This window comes from Gopherus evgoodei, chromosome 11 (genome assembly GCF_007399415.2).
Source record: "Gopherus evgoodei ecotype Sinaloan lineage chromosome 11, rGopEvg1_v1.p, whole genome shotgun sequence".
Taxonomy (NCBI): domain Eukaryota; kingdom Metazoa; phylum Chordata; order Testudines; family Testudinidae; genus Gopherus; species Gopherus evgoodei.
The window spans coordinates 24,739,152-24,755,400 of NC_044332.1; the positions used below are offsets into that span (position 1 = coordinate 24,739,152).

A 16,249-nucleotide genomic window follows, 5' to 3' on the forward strand; every position below is an offset into this window, starting at 1 on the left:
GTTAGTCCCTCATAAACCTTATTAAATGTGTTTTATTTTCTCTCTCCTCACTTTTTTATTTATTAGCTTGATGATACTAGTAATGTGATTTTAATTCTACATTGATTGTGCATCATAGTTACTCTTATATACTGGCTGTCTATAAGTGAAATCGGTAACAGAAATTAGGCTAGTAAGCCGTCCCTCCTAGAGTGCTAATCAAGAAATATACCACTTTCCTTCCCCTACATTTTAAACAGAATTTTAATACTCCTGCTTCCCCTTCAAATAAGGCCTGATCCTGCAAACTCTTATACAGGAGCAATTTGACTTAGTGGGAACACTGCTGTGAGTAGTTACTTATGCACGAGCATTCACAGGACCCTCAGGTTGTATATCTGTCATACATATTATTCTTTTTGTGTTGGTAGTTTGTTACAGGCACATCCAGCATACCTTATGAGGGGTTTGCATCTCTAAGAGGAAGCAATGGGCCAAGAAGATTCTGTGTAGAAAAATGGGGGAAAATCACTGCTCTTCCCAGGTAAAAGTGTGTGTGTATGTTTTGGGTTGTTTTTTTTTAATCTAAGTAAATTTTGAACTACTTGGATAGACTTCAGTTCTCTGTGAGCCAATCACAATAGATATGTTGATATTCTCAACTACACCTGCTGCTAACTATTGGGGTTATGCAGAAGCTGCTTGAGAAACAAACAGCTGTCACTGATTGACTGGGTCTGCTCTGCTGCAGGGGAAGCTCTGCTCCCTAGTTCTTCCAGTGTGTCTGACATATCTGTATTTCTTTGTACTGAAGAGGTTGTTTCCCTGCGTGGTGGGAAAGACAAACTAATTGTGCTTAGTAGTCCGTACCTTAATTCAATTCATTCTACTTTACCAGGTTTACAACTTCTCTTCTAAAATTTATGGTTTTTTGTTTGTCATAAAACCAGGCGTTGCTTCCCTAAAATAGTATATATGATATTCTCTGAAAGGTAAGTTATTGGTCATTGCCAGAAAATTGCCAGCTCTAGATGAAAGAGACCCAATGTATTTACAGTCTAGTTCAGTCCCCAGGAGGGCCAGCATGACTTCAGCATTGTGTAGAAATCTTGCGACAGAAGAAGGCAAAACACGATGATAAGAGAGGGTGAAGACTGTAAAGGGAGCAAGTAGCAGAGAGGCTTGGGCCAATTGAAAAGGGGAGTTGGATGTAAGGAAGAGCTGAGTTCCCCAAGGCCTTGAAAAGCGGAAGTCAGTGAAAGAATTCAGGGTGAAAAGTGACATGATCAGAGTGGCAAGAGGAAAAAGTAAAGAAGGAATTGCTTTCCTCATTTTTCATTTTGTGATGCCAGGAAAAGAGCTGTGGTCTTAAATGATCTACAGTATCAAAAACTGATGACATATAAGCCAGGATCTGAGAAGTCGTCTTGACTGAACTCTGTATTAACAAGAACTTCTCTACAGGGAGGTCAGTTTTGCAGATTAATACGTTTGGAGAAGATCTTCCATCATCCAATTCTGTAGCATTTAGAGGAAGTTACACTAGTTGGAAATAGACACATTACTAATTTTGATTACCAGGTAGAAAGTCGAAGTATAAACAGTACTATGTAGTTGAAATGCACAGACCCAGTGTATAAGTTTGTGGAGTCAGTAGCTCTAACACAAAACCACATTGTCAGTTAAGAGTATAAATGGGAGCCACTCAGCTGAAGGTCAAAGATACAGTAAGAGAATTCTAAGTTTCTATTTCAAAATAATTTCTATAGTATCTTTTAGGGTCAAAAGGTATTCTGTGTGTCAGCCACCTAGGCATGCCTCAGAGAGTGATCGTTACTGAAATGAGAAATAGATAATGTTCCTACAGCATTTTAAAAATATAAACCATTGCATTTTCTTGAATGAACCTGGACTTCAGCAGTGCCATTCCATTTTATACCGATACTTAAGTAGGAAAAGAGATTATTGTAGTTTTTGTATCTTCTAATATTCAGTCTCTAAGACAGACTTTAGGCAGTACTGAAATATTATTATTAAATAAAAGGTCCCAGTTAGGATTAGGGCACCATTCACTGGGCACATTTCACATCAAAAAGACAATTCCTGCCCCAAAAGGTTTGCAGTCTAAGATCTCAGTCCTGCTTAACTTCACTATGATGAGGAGTCCCATTAGATTTGATGGGCTACTCCTGGTAATAAAGTTACGAACATGTGTATATGTCATCAAGATCGGGGCCTTAATAGCTAGATGTAAGTAGACGCAAAATACATATTTGATCAGTGTGGCAGGAGGCTGGCCTGGGAGGCACAAATAACTGGAAATCAGATTTTCCAGGATTGATAATCTGGCTACTGTGAGGAGGAACGTGACAAATTAATTCATTAAAAATCATCAACACTATGCCCCCCAAAACATTTACTTTTACAGCTAATGAGAGGTTCAGCAAGGAATTTAAAGTAATTTAAAAATGGGAGAAAGAAAATCGTGAAAGTTCCATTAAAATAGTATTCTGAACCCATATAAATCCACCAAAGCAGGAGAACTCAAAGGGAAGGCTCAAACTAGCTGTCCACTAATATAACCAATGAACCCACTTTACCCATTTATTGTGCATAGATACGGAGACTTGGGACCAAATTCACCTCTTAGGCAGAAGGATCCCACCTGGAACAGGGACACACTCCTGTAAGCTGCTCATTCTGCTATGGAAACCAGAGCCAGCAGGTACAGACTACACAGTGGGAAGGGGCAGGACAAGCTAGGAGATTCAGCACCTCACTGAGGGAGTTTCTTCTGGCAGGGCTACTGTGTAGTTTCAGCTGTAAAATAAAACTGCTTCACTCTGGAGAAAGAGAGTGGACCCGCTTTACTAGTTCAGTCCAGTGGGTGCAGAGAGGGTGCCAACTGCTTGCCTCTTTGCCCATGGCAGTGAATATGGCCCTTGATCTTTAACTTTCAATTCCCGTGCTTTGGCAACACTGGGCCACAACTTTACTACTGTTTTAAGATATTTTTACAAACATGAGAGCCAAATAACACAAGTCTATTTGTCATCAGTCAGCCACTCCCAGTGCTCAAGACATGGCACCCTAATCCCATAGGAAATGCATGATTTACAGCGTCCCTCTCAAACTTAGCTCTGAGCAGAATGTAAACTATGTGTTTGCTTTTCTAACATCTCCAGTTCCTGTGTGCAGAGCGGCTTCAGCCTAAGCCCCACCAGCTTCAAAGGCTTTACTGTGCAAACACTGAGTAGCACTGGCTGAAGCTCCCTATCTTAACAAAGACACTGAATGGCAAACTTTCAGCAGGCTCCTAAAAGAGATCCTGCAGATGTGGAGGAATTGTTGGACACTCACTGAAAATTTCACCCTGAAGCTCTTTGATGCCTAATGATTCTAAGATTTTGTATTAACCTAGGGACGAATTCTTTTACCCTCACTTGCAGTGATTAGTGTTTTTATTTTGTGAATAGTCTGACCGATTTCACTGGGACCACTTGTGGAGTCTGGTATTACTGGCAAAATGTGGCTCTCGAATTACAAGTCAAGGTTTTGGGGTTTTTTATTCCTATCAAGAAAAAATGAATGAAAAAATTTTGTAGTAGCCATTCCCTTTTCCTGGCTCTGTAGAGCTGAGGAAGGCTAATACAGATAACAGATTGATTAGATGATTCCATAGCTTCCATAGTTCTGCCTTATTGAACCAGAACAATGAAACTTCTGTAACTTTCATGTCAAGTTGCCTGGCTTCTGTCACTGCCCTCTATGTTAGTGGCATGTGAATGCACTGAAAAAATTAGTTATTACTTGTTTAGTTTTGACCCTGCTGTCCCTGTCACCACTTTTACTTCCAGCTTGTTTAACTTATTGTACGTCAGGCTAAATCAGATATCACTAGGAGAACTCTTGCTCTTTGTTTCTTAAATGTTTAGACGTTGGTAGTGTTAATTATATAGCAGCTAGTGATAATGCATATCTAAACATTTGCACGCGAACAGCATTCTTCTGTTATTGCTAAGGTACTGGACTTTGGACTTAAAAGTTCATTTGTCTGTAATACTGTTTGAACGTCAGTGAAAGGGGGAGTGATTGACTGTCAAGACTCCAGGAACTAAGATACGTTTACCTTTATCAGAAAATGTGAGAGCAGAAAGATGAACATAGTACACAGTTAGCTTGAAATGTCCTGGGAAAGCAGTATTCACAGTAAAATCACTCTCCTTGCAGAATGACAGAGTCCTTTGTCTGGTAGAAAAAGAGCACATTTCCTCAACAGGATCAATATCTTCATTTTTAAAAATGAGTCAGCTCTCTAAAGAAAATTATGATCACATTTTCAATTCACTATGACAAAATCATCCTCAAAAACTGAAAGAAAACCCAACTTGTCTTCCTGCTAATCAGTTAAACGAAGATGCAAGATTGTTAGCTTGCAATGAATCCCTTATTGATTCATGCATCATGGTTTTTATAATTTGTGGTTGTACAGCCCACATTAAGCATGATGCATAATTCGAACAAGTGGATGTCTGATTCGAAGAAACTCCTCTCCTTCCACACCCTTTCTGAATGCATTAATTTTCAGAAGCAAGAGGAAATCATTCTTCTGGTTGTGTGAGCAGCCAGAGGATGCCAGGAAGATTATTACAGTGGTCCACATTCCCCTCCTGTGGGCCTGATGGAAAGAGAAGCTCTGTGAAGTTTCTTTCATAGTGTTTCCTCCAAATTCTCCTTCCAGAGGGTTAAAGAGAGGGAATCAGTTGAACCCACCCACCAGATGCAGGAGGTTAGGCCACCATGGATCTTCCAAGATCTAAACTGAACCCAGAGAATTGGTGGATAAATAGGGCCATCTAGCTATGTGACAGCACTGCTCTAATTGTAAGCCTTCCTACTGTCTTTGACCTCCCCCACACACCCTTTAAGAAAGGTCCGCAGCATGGAGGAACTCTGCAGGAAGGTTAGATCCTCAAAGCACACTTCCTGGATCCCAGATAGCTTTCCACAATGTTCTGGGAAGAGAAGAGAAGTCCACAGATTCTGCTGACCTGCTCCCTTTCCAGGCAGGCAAAGGTTGATCCCTGTAGTGGATTGGGAGGGAAGAAGGGGGAAAACAAGCAGCCTCATGGAGTGTTAACTCTACCTGCTGAAAAACATTCTTATTCTGACAGAGTTCTGTTATGTCTACAATAATTGGATGGAGCAAAATACAGTATTTTTTCTACCACAGCAGTACACCCGAAGTTTGGTCTGATGTTTATAATGATAATCTGGCCCTGCATACTATGTGTTTCTCAAAGCCTGGTATTTTTATGACACTACAATGCTGTTTGCTAATTCCGTGTTTCACCTTCACTGAGGAATTGTAATGAACTTTAGCTTCTGTGTTTATAAACAAGCTAGAATGAGTCACCTCTTCTCTTCATGTTCCAGCCTGGTAGTTAGGATCTGATTGGCACTTAAGATGATGGTCCCTAGATTTGTTCATCTGGGGGCTGGGCACCTTTGTGTTTTACGAGGGCTCACTGTAAATCTAGTGTAGCTATTCTGAATACTGCTGAATGGGGTATGTTGAATAGGGACTCTCAGTAATTGGTGAGGGGAGAGTTCCTGACATTATACACTTAAATTTATTACGCTGCGTGTTTTTTAAATGTTTGCTGTTCAAGTGCTGACAGGCAGGCCACTGCAGAAAAGGTTTCTGCTTGCCAACGGGAACAGGTTTAAACAACAGTGTGGTGTGATTGCAAACAGAAAAAGTAAATGTAAAGAAAGTCCTGCCCCTTTAAGGGCCAAACCCAAAGACAAAAGGACTTTTATCTTCCAAAACAAAGATCTAAAGGGTTAGTCAGCTTTCAAAGAAGAAGAGGAAATGAAAAGTCCTTGGCACTTTCATCTCAGAACCCCTCTTCCAAAAGATCCTACTTGCATTAGTCACTTGGAGCTGTGCCATTTATTTCAGTGGGAGCAGGATGGAATTATCCTGCTACTCAATGAATCCCTATATCAAACTCAGGCAACTCTAGTCCTTCCTCTAGTCAGAGGATGGGATCTTTAGGACCTTTCCACAATGTGCATAGAGATTGTAATAGGCAGATTATAGAAATCGCGGGGGGAGGAAATATATTCCTATTCTGTCAGGAAAGCCAGAATGTGTTTGAGAATTATATACATACATTCATTTAACTACTAAATATATTTGTCTGTAATAGATTACCAAGATCAGATGCACGGCTGGTGTAAATCAGCATACCTGCACTGATCAAGGAAGCTACCCTGATTTACACCAGCTGAGGCTCTGGCCCAGAGAAATTGTCAATGGGAAAGACCTAATTTGCTAACTAGTCTATCTCCTGTCAGTAGGACTGTTCCCTAGGCGTATTTTCTAGTATTTCACTAACTTTATCTAATTTATGTGCATTCATTCTTCAGAAATAGCTTGCTCATGATTACAGACCTGGTATTCAAATATCACTAATTATTAATAGAAAATACTAATTTTAAAAGTATGTATTTTAAGCCAAGTTTTCAAAACAGACTGCCTCAATTGTGCCCCTAAATTACACATTTTGTGTGTGCACATTTTACAGGCAAAATTTAGGGTACTACTTGTGATCCACATTATGGTATCAATCTTTGACAATTCTTTTTTAACTTGAAAATAACAGTGTTCAGTAACACAATATCATTTCACAAAGCATGGTATTTTGAAAGGACCTTCTAGCGCACCTGAATTTTCGGTTACTTTCATTTGAATTTCTAAATAATCTTTGCTTATTTGCCACTTTCTTTTTTTTTGCAGGGCTCATACATGTTTCAATCGTCTTGACCTTCCCCCTTACCCATCATTCGCCATGCTCTGTGAGAAACTGTTGACAGCAGTTGAGGAGACAAGTACCTTTGGACTTGAGTGATACGCAAACCACAGTGCCCCGCTCTTTGGACGTTTGTGGATCTGTCCTCTCAAGAATGAATCAAATTTGTATTGGATTTCTTAGAGGAAAATTGTTGTACAATGCAATTCAGATAATGAGATTTCCATGAATGAGTAAATCTAGCCTCAGAAGCAGTTACAAGCATTGTGATAGTGGCAGAGTATTCTGCGGTAATACTGGAGTGTGCCTGGTATGCAGGGAAAACCAACCGTCTTGCAATAAACAGTTTTTCTTGACTGCCATGTTTGTTATGGCCCAAGCAAAAGATGTGACCATGCATGATCAGCAAGGTGGCTAAATCTGATAAGTGGTGAAATCCAGTTTCAAGATAAAGTCCTTGAATGTCAAGTTCAAGTCAAAATGTGAAATCGTTTAGCCCACCCCTAAATTAGCTAAAATCAAACTATGGAATTCTTTATTAAAAAAAAGTTTCCTAAAGATACATTACTTTATGCCATATACTATAACAGAATATCCATTACTTGCTATACCTAAGACGACGAGTGCCTGCATGGTGTGCATCATAGGTTTCAGGTTCCTGGGGCAGAAGTGAATTTGAAGGAAAACCAGCAACGAGGGATGTCACAACAATGACCTGCAATAAGGAGGTTTTTGAAAATGTATATGCAAGTGGTGCGTGTATGGCAAATGATGAGCTGTTATAAGGAGAACTTAATAATGACTGATTTTATGCTTTATACTGCATGGAAACTGTTTTTAAAAATAAGTATCAATTTACCACAGCATATCAGGAAAAAAAAACTTACACAGTGACTTCTCTTTATTTTTATAGGTTCATTATGTTAAGTTCCTCAGCGTGTAAATAAGAAACTAGCATACTAAATGCTATTTCTGTTCATTTCACTTTTCATGCATAAACAGACATTGTGCTAGTGTTTTATTCTTTAAGCACTCTCAAGGGAAAAAATGCCTTTTATTTTTATATGAGTAAGAAATTCCCAAAAAATATTTTGCACTGAATGTACCAAAGTTGAAGGGACATTATGATCAGACTGACCGCAAACTGCATCACTCTTACAAGTATCTAGAAAATAACTTCTGAAGAACCGAGCTTTCTTCACAGTACTATGTCTATAGATATCAGGACTGTGCACACAAGTAATAATTTTGTAAAAATCACTACAAGTGATCTTGTAATATGCATTTATTTTAAATGCATTTGGTTCATTTTTCATCCATCAAATAACCTTTAAAGGATTGAGTGTAATACAGATGTTTCATATTTTCCCAGCAACTTTTATTTGTACAGCACCGTAAAACACACTAGCTTATAGGGGAAACCATTTGCGACACTTAAGAGGATGAACCTTTAATAGTAATGATTCCACTCTCCCTTATCAGTGAACCTCCAAGCTGTAAACTGTTCGTAATGTCTTTCTAATTGCATTTTCACTGATGAGTAGTTTTCTTATCACTGTTAATTAAAATGGAGTCCTTTTCAATGGTATATCAAAAACTGCATGAATCCACCAATTTACTTATGTGTAATTTTGCCAAAGTGCACAGAGGTCACTTGCACCCATTCCTCATAACTATCTTTAATTCTAAATTAGTTTTGCATCTGTGCACTTGTACAGCCCTTAAGATACATCGTGCCAGAGTTCCAGAAAACGTCAGCTGGATGTTAAATGGCAAGAACAGAAATACAGCTCTTTGTATTCCTTTTGATGGCACTCAAGCATTTCAAGACCTGCTTTGTGGGAGAACTAAGTTTAGGAGTAGCCTCAGGATTCCCACTCTGGGGACTCTCGTTGAATAGGGGTCTCAGTGAGGTGACATGCTTATTTTCCATATTCATAACAATGGAAGCACCCATCCACGCAAGTGAACATTGGAATGGCAATAAAGATGCTGTCAGCAAAGACTACTTTTTCATCCTCACAGTGAGAAAGTAGGTGCTGTTGTGGTGGTAGGAGCGGGGTGCTGGGTAAGCGTAAGTTGCCTCATATCCCTCTCCCCACCCCGCCCCCACATTCCCCAAATGATATAGGAAATAATGCCTGTATTCAGATAACTGAGGAAACTCCATTGTCAAAAATAAAATGAAAATATCTTTTGACTTTACAAATAATGGGTTCCTCCCTAAATGGGTTCCTCCCTAAAACAATGACATCTGGGAATCACACGAGTTTTCTTAAACTGCTCCTAGCTTGTACTAAGTGGCAAAGAAAAGTCAAACTGTATTATTCTATTTTTATCAAGTTTATCAATGTTTGCTAAGATATCTCGTTAATGGTCCAGGGTTTGCTAATGCATGTGTTGTATCAAAGAACTGATACACAGTAGATAAATTTACTTGTGAGCAGGTCATTTCAGCATGGCTCATATTTCATGTGATCAAATTCATTAAGTATCTGACACTCTAGTCACTTAGAGCCAAATGAAATTTTTGATTGGCTAAGAACCACCGAATTTGGCTCTTGTAATATTACAGTATCTTTTCCTAAAAAGAGATCCTTGCAGGAGAACAGATCTACAAATATCAATCCAGAAACTCGGAATTAAAAGTGTTAATATTTGACACAAAGTTTACATCAGGCTGCATTTAAGCTATGCTTTTGTACAAACCAAAAGTAATAAATGCATTTGTCATCTTTTATTTTAAAAATGAGATGTACTACTTACTTTTGTTCTGTATTCCGCCCTTTCATCAGTTGGTGAGCATCCAGACTCTGCAGAGCTCCAGCAGGCTCACCAAGGTGGCAGGTCTCAGCAAAAAGACATAACTCAGCGACCACTAAGATCCAGGCAGAGCAAGCTAAGGGGAGGGGAAAAGTTCTGTTCCCTCCTCCTGTCTTGCCTGTACCACACTGGACTCTAGGGAAGTGACACCTGAAGGTGATGGGCAGCTGGCTGCCTTGATGCTGCAGCCCCTTCTGCTCACAGCCCTCAGCTAGTTTCTTTCTGTATTTTAAGAAATGCTTCCCTGAAAAAGGGAGTGGAAGGGAAGAAGCGTAGAAGCATTAACAGCCTCATACACCCATTACCCCACCAGCAGCAGCAGTCACCCATCAGCACCAGAGCCAATTCAACACCCCATCCCACAAAAGCCAGCCCTGGGTTCCTGCAGACGATTGCAGGGTGTGAATACAAGGATTGTAGGGGTGGGGGTTGAACTCATAACAAGAGACAATGGCTGGTGTGGGGGTTGTGGATGGGGAGAAAGTTTGAAAATCCCTGGCTTAAAGCAGTATATCATTTAGAATATCTTACTTGGCTGATAAGGCGCTTTCCTTCTGGGGAGGAAACAGAAAGTCTAGCAGAGCAGAATGAAATAATGGGCCCCATTCAGCCACTGCATGATACTGACTTGGCCAACATAATCCCCAGTATCCTTATTTGGCGGAAAGCCCACTTGGATGGATGCTCACAGCAGCAGATTTAAGGCACCTACAGCCCCGTCCTCTGCTCTGACAGGCAACTCTGAGCTAGCAAGCACTACACAGAAAGCAAGTGGTGCAGGTAGACTTCTTTCCCTGGCAGAACTGCTAGGGAAAGGGGTCTCTTCTCTTCTTCTGGGGTAAATCACAACCTTGGGTGCCCTGGAGCACAGCTTCTCCTAATGGGAAGGTGGGATGTGATTTGCACAGTCCTAGTGAACTTAATCATTGTCTCTGCCAAATACGTTGGAATAGCATCTAATTCATGAACACGTCCCAACTATCAGAGGTACAGATGCCTATTATGATATGTGTAGTCTCTTGTTCAAGGTATGTATGTAGGAACCTTTTACTTTATTATAGCAGTTTTCTCAACCACTCAACTCATCATAACAGAAAGCTGTCTCATAAGAAATACCCTCAGCAGCAGATTGTATATTAATTTATTAAAAGAATCTCTCAGCCCAAAATAAATTAATGTGTAACATAACTGTCACTCTGCAAAATGGAGGCAACGATTTCTTTTTTCCAGTTAATCTTTGTTACACTTTCACAATAAAAAAAAATTAACTTTTCATAGTTAAATAAATTGTTTTTGTTATCCATGTTGTGGACCAGGGACATACTAAATAAAGGTGTTAATGTTGTTCGGAGATAGAGTGCATCTATGGTGAAATCATCTCAGTGCTCAGAGCCAGCTATGCAACACATAAGCCTCACGGTAAAGTTGTTCACCCCAGATCTTATGGTATATAGTGAATATACAGTAGAACCTCAGAGTTACGAACATCTTGGGAATGGAGGTTGTTCATAACTTCAAATGTTCATAACTCTGAAAAAAATGTTGTGGTTGTTCTTTCAAAAGTTTACAACTGAAGATTGATAATGCAGCTTTGAAACTTTACTATGCAGAAGAAAATGCTACTTTTTAAGTAGTTTTATGTTTAACACAGTACTGTACTGTATTTCCCTTTTTTTGGTCTCTGCTGCTGACTGACTCTGTACTTCCGGTTTCAAATGAGATGTGTGGCTGACTGTCACTTTGTAGCTCTGGTGTTCATAACTCTGAGGTTATACTGTATGTAATATATAATCTTCAAAGGAAGTTGAAAATCCAGGCAGTAGCACTCTGGCAGAGCATCTAAAAGAAAGTGTCTGGAATGATGGAAACTGGCAGAGAACATTGAACTGGTGGTTTGTTTGTTTTTAGATTACAGAAATTTAAAAAATTTTGTGGGTTTCCTATGCTTTTTCAGTGCTTCTAGAAGTCCAAAATGGCTTCAGTTTGAGTATTAAGACTGGTATCATATGGTTGCTAAAGTAATCTCTGCAGTATTTAATTGCAGATGCCATGACGTCTCTGCAGTATTAATGAATCTCTACAGTGTTGTTTGAAGATAATCATTGAGATGTTTGCAGAGACTGTTCTGGAATGAGAGAATTTATGCACAAATGGTAAATCTATATTAACTGTGTTTGACTAGTCTTTATAATCTTATTTCAATAATGTAATACAAAGCAGTTTGAATCACGTTTAAAGATTTTAATTTGTTTGTATTGAATTATGGTAGTTTTTAGAACTGTTGCTCATATTTATCTATTTTGCCATTGATTTGGGGAAAGAGGAAAATTTGCTCCTAGTAACACTAATGGGAATTAAGCATTAAGTAATGTCTATTGTCTCTTCAAGCAGATATCTGTCTTAACATCAGTCATACAAGGTAGGACCTGTTTTTAATTAAATCCCACTCCATCACCCCAAAATGAGTTTTCTATTTCCTCCTCCAGCACCTCTCCACCCCGAACAAAATTTCAAAATGATTACTGACACCTGATTTTAAAATTTTTCCCAGGTGACCAACCATTGTTGAATAATCCAAGGGGCAGTGGCAGAAATTTTCAATGATGCCTTGTTAACAGATTGCAAATGAAAGGCCTTTAAAAGTGTATCTGAGTGACCACAATGGCTGTTTTAGAACTAGTCTAGTCCTTTGGTTAAATATTTTTAACATAAAATACAGACTACAAAAGCTGATTTGAAATTGCTCTTCTCTCTTAGAAAAATGAATATAGATTACGTAGGCATTTAAAATATATATATTATTTAAATGGATACTGTCAGATTCAGAGCTATATTTAAAAAATATCTTTTCAGTTACTAATAACACTTTCGATTGTTAAAACTAAGCATATAAAATTAAATACACTTTGCAATTTTGTTTTACTTTTTGCATATTTTTCAAGATGCACAATGCAAGTAGAGTGGTCAGTTTGGTGTTGCTTACGGTCAGTTTCTGGTCAATTGCACTTTCTATTCTCATGCACTAGCTTAGTGGTTTTTTATAATTTTATTAAAATATTTCTAATTTTTTTTTTACATATTTTATTTTAAAGAAACCTAATTTGAGGGACTAAACTGCCTGGCTATGTCCCTTTAAAAAATCAGGGATGCCATCCTAACAGGCCTTTGTCAACGCCATGATATACCCTGTGTGTTTTAAACTGAACTCATGATTAATTTCATTGGGAAGATCTGCTTCAAAATCAGTGGCATCATATGACTCTTCATCAGTACTCAGAAAAACTCCCCTTGACTAGACAGTCTGGCTGCAGTTTAAAGATGCAACACATTGTAAAGACTCCTTGGGGTTGTTACAGATATTGTGTAATATATCTGTACATTTTTAAATGTAATAAACACCTTCTGAAATTTGCAAAAAGTTACTGTAACCGTGAATTAACCCCATGTGAATCAATACACTGGCAATTTTAACTTTCTTTAAATACCAAGTATAATTAGAGCACATCACAGAATAGCCACTGAAAAATATTCTAAGAAATTGTTTGATATTGTGATGAAGACAAAATGCATCCAAGCTTTGTTTCTTTCAATTATCACCCCCTAAAACTTTTTTAATAAAAAGGTTTCTAATGGAAGTGCTGCTTCATTGTTCAGTATATGGTGGGGTTTTTTCTTTGTACAGACAGGAATTTCTCATTCATCTACAACTAAAAAGTCCTAACCTCCCCATAAATAATAACTAAGAGCCATATTATACCACTGATTTACCAGAGTTCTCCACTGAGAACTTCTAATTTAAAATCTATGGGACTACAAGACTCTTAAAATGGGGATGAGCTCTGTGCTTTCATTCACTTCTTTATTTTAGGCAGCCTCCTAGCAACCCTCTTCTCCCACTTGAGTTGCATATGATTTGGACTATTGCCACACCCAACCTACAATCAACAAACAAGAGCAACCAACCATCTGATACTGCAGTGTCAGACTCGGGATAGTGAAGCTAAGATTATGGCTTCCTGCACTTTTTCCTCAGGAATTAAACATGTCTCCTTTGCTACAAGTCTAGCTCCACTAATCCAAGTAGCTAAATGTTTTTTTTTAATTTAGTTTCTTGAAGTTAGCAGGTTTTTTGCACACAGAACTTGTCCCTTGGGTACAGTGAATTGGAGCAACCGCTCCAGGCCCCGGTGCGATTGGCCGGTGCAGTTGGTCCCAGAAGTGACACATCAGTCCCGTAAGTGACGGATTTGTCACTTCTGCCCAAGGCCCTGCACACCCCCACCCCAGGGACAGACCTGTGTGTGCGTGTGCACATGCTTAATTTATTTTCTCACCTCCAAGCATTGCTACTAAGTGCATCTACCCTTGGCTAAGAGATCAGTGAAAGGCTCTTACCAGGGCATAGGTTAATACTGATCGAGATTTCTGGGGAAAGTGTGATATATATGATTCCAGCCAAAATATTTCCTTCCATAGATAGAGTACATTGCCCATAAAGTACTTAAAGGTGGATCTTCTAGAAGGACAGCTTGGGATTCTAGCACTCCTCCCATGTTTCCATTTCCTGTTTGATGGTATAATCAGGTGTTGGCACATTCCACTGCATCAGCAGTTAAGCATCTTTACCTTGCATCATGAAAATTATACTTTAAATAGGTAGGTAGGTAGGTATATTAGGACTGTATCATGTTCTCCAACTGTAGAGATGTGACTGGTACAATATGAAAATGTTGCCTGAGACATTGGATTTGATTGTACTGTTGGCTGCTGATTTCCTGGTTTTCCACTGGGGCCTGAAGCTGGATATTTAAAAAATAAATTAAAAGAGAAGTAAATACTGATGCCTCTTGAGTCATGCCAGTTCAGGAATATAACTGTAGCTGCTGAGCAGCTGTTACCATAATGTATGGTAATCACACACAGTGGGCATGACACGAAAATGCAGTGGGAGCTGAACAACACAACAGCAGCCATGGAGTAATGCTACTGAGTGAAAACAAAACTGAAAGGGCAGGAACAAAAAGTGGAGAGGAAGAGATGACATTGACTTTTGTGAATCGTGTTGGGGAGTATGCTGTGCAGTGCACATGCAGTTCTAATAACAAAAGGAAACCCTGCATTGTGAAGTGAGGCATTTGCTTGAATATCCGCGCCAAATAATATACATAAAAGGAAAAGTACCATACATCTATAAATAAGTTCGTTCATATTTCCTGCACTTGTAAGACTTATTTTAGCCAAGAAGCATTAAAAGTCTTCGTAGTCTGACCTGGAAATTCAGAAGTCTAGCTTACACACCTTTTTTTTTTCTTTTAATTGAACTGTTATCAGGATAATGGAGCCTTATATAAAGGGCAAGGTACAGGTTTTTATTTTAGTTTACAAGTAATAATTGTTATGCTTATTACTGGATATATTTGCAACTGAAATAGTATTGGATAAGAAGCTATTTAAGTCATTATTCCAGATAGTAACTTACATTTTAGATCTGATGGTCTAAATCTTAAAGTTCTAACACCGCTTTATCAGTATTTATTTGGGAAACTCCATGTGATGGATTTTATTTGTTTATATGTATTTTGGGGTGGGATGGGGGACAAGCACATAAGATACAAGTTTTATAATGGGGATGCGGGCATCCAGAACCAAACAGGTATATACATGCATCTCCCTTACTTTTGACAAAGTGTTACCAGATCTAATTTTATACTAGTTCTTTGTTTTAAAAATTCAGGCACTGTAAAAAGAGCACAGATTCTACATTTTAAGTAGGGCACATGGTATATATTTTTTAAGCCTTTCCATGCTTTTTTAAGTTGAGAGTGTCCACAAGACTGTGTATCAAATGCAATACCAATTTTTTCTACCTTTCTACAAGCCAGTTTGTTTCACCTGGGTTTAGTGTATGTCTTTCGTAAGAGACAAAATGAGGGAGGAGGGGAGTGGGGGAATATACTTCGAGTTAGGATGATGTATGTCTCTTTCTCCATTTCACATTGCATCAGCTATATGTCACCTTGCTTCAAGGCAGAAAGAGCAGATAATGCAGCTGAGTATGTTACATGGATGGCATTACATAGTGCCTGTACTTGAGGAATGTACTTAAATGCTTGGCTGCTTGCAGATTTGTATAATCTACTCAGTTGAACACCTTGTGTGGTATTTCTTATTATTCAAAAATGTGTTGAGGGAAAGAGTTTTACTGTATAAATTTATTTTATTTTCATACCGATCTCTATTTTATTTAAAACCTTGTTCCATCATGAAATCACTTAATCCAAAATAAATCTTCTTACAAATAACTTTGGAAATTAACTTTTCTGTATGCATCTGAAAGTATTTTGGTCTAATTTTTTAAAGAGATTAGTTTCTCATATATGAATTGTTCTAAATCCGAGCTAGTAGGTTTAAACTTTTAGAGCATCCTCAATGACACTTTCATCATCTTACATTAATTGCCCTGTGTTCTGGAAAATGACGTATCTTAAAAGGACACAACATTTCAGCAAAACAAAAAGTAAAGACTCTTGCAACACTCTGCCTCAGGTTTTGCAAAAGAACCACATTTGAAACTAAGGCTATGATAAATGAAATTAACAAAGGACAATGCCCTGGAATCTCCTCTTGGA

At 38.5% G+C, this 16,249-nt stretch overlaps 1 protein-coding gene across 1 annotated transcript in view; it reads left to right on the top strand.

The window, feature by feature from the left end:
* The window catches only part of HECW2 (HECT, C2 and WW domain containing E3 ubiquitin protein ligase 2), a 253,750-nt gene extending 242,623 nt beyond the window's left edge, over positions 1-11,127 (top strand). Inside the window, 2 exon segments of the mRNA XM_030580447.1 lie at positions 411-523; positions 6,785-11,127. Of these exon segments, the coding sequence (XP_030436307.1) occupies positions 411-523; positions 6,785-6,896 (225 nt within the window). The 3' untranslated portion in view covers positions 6,897-11,127.
* The last annotated feature ends 5,122 nt before the right edge of the window (positions 11,128-16,249 follow it).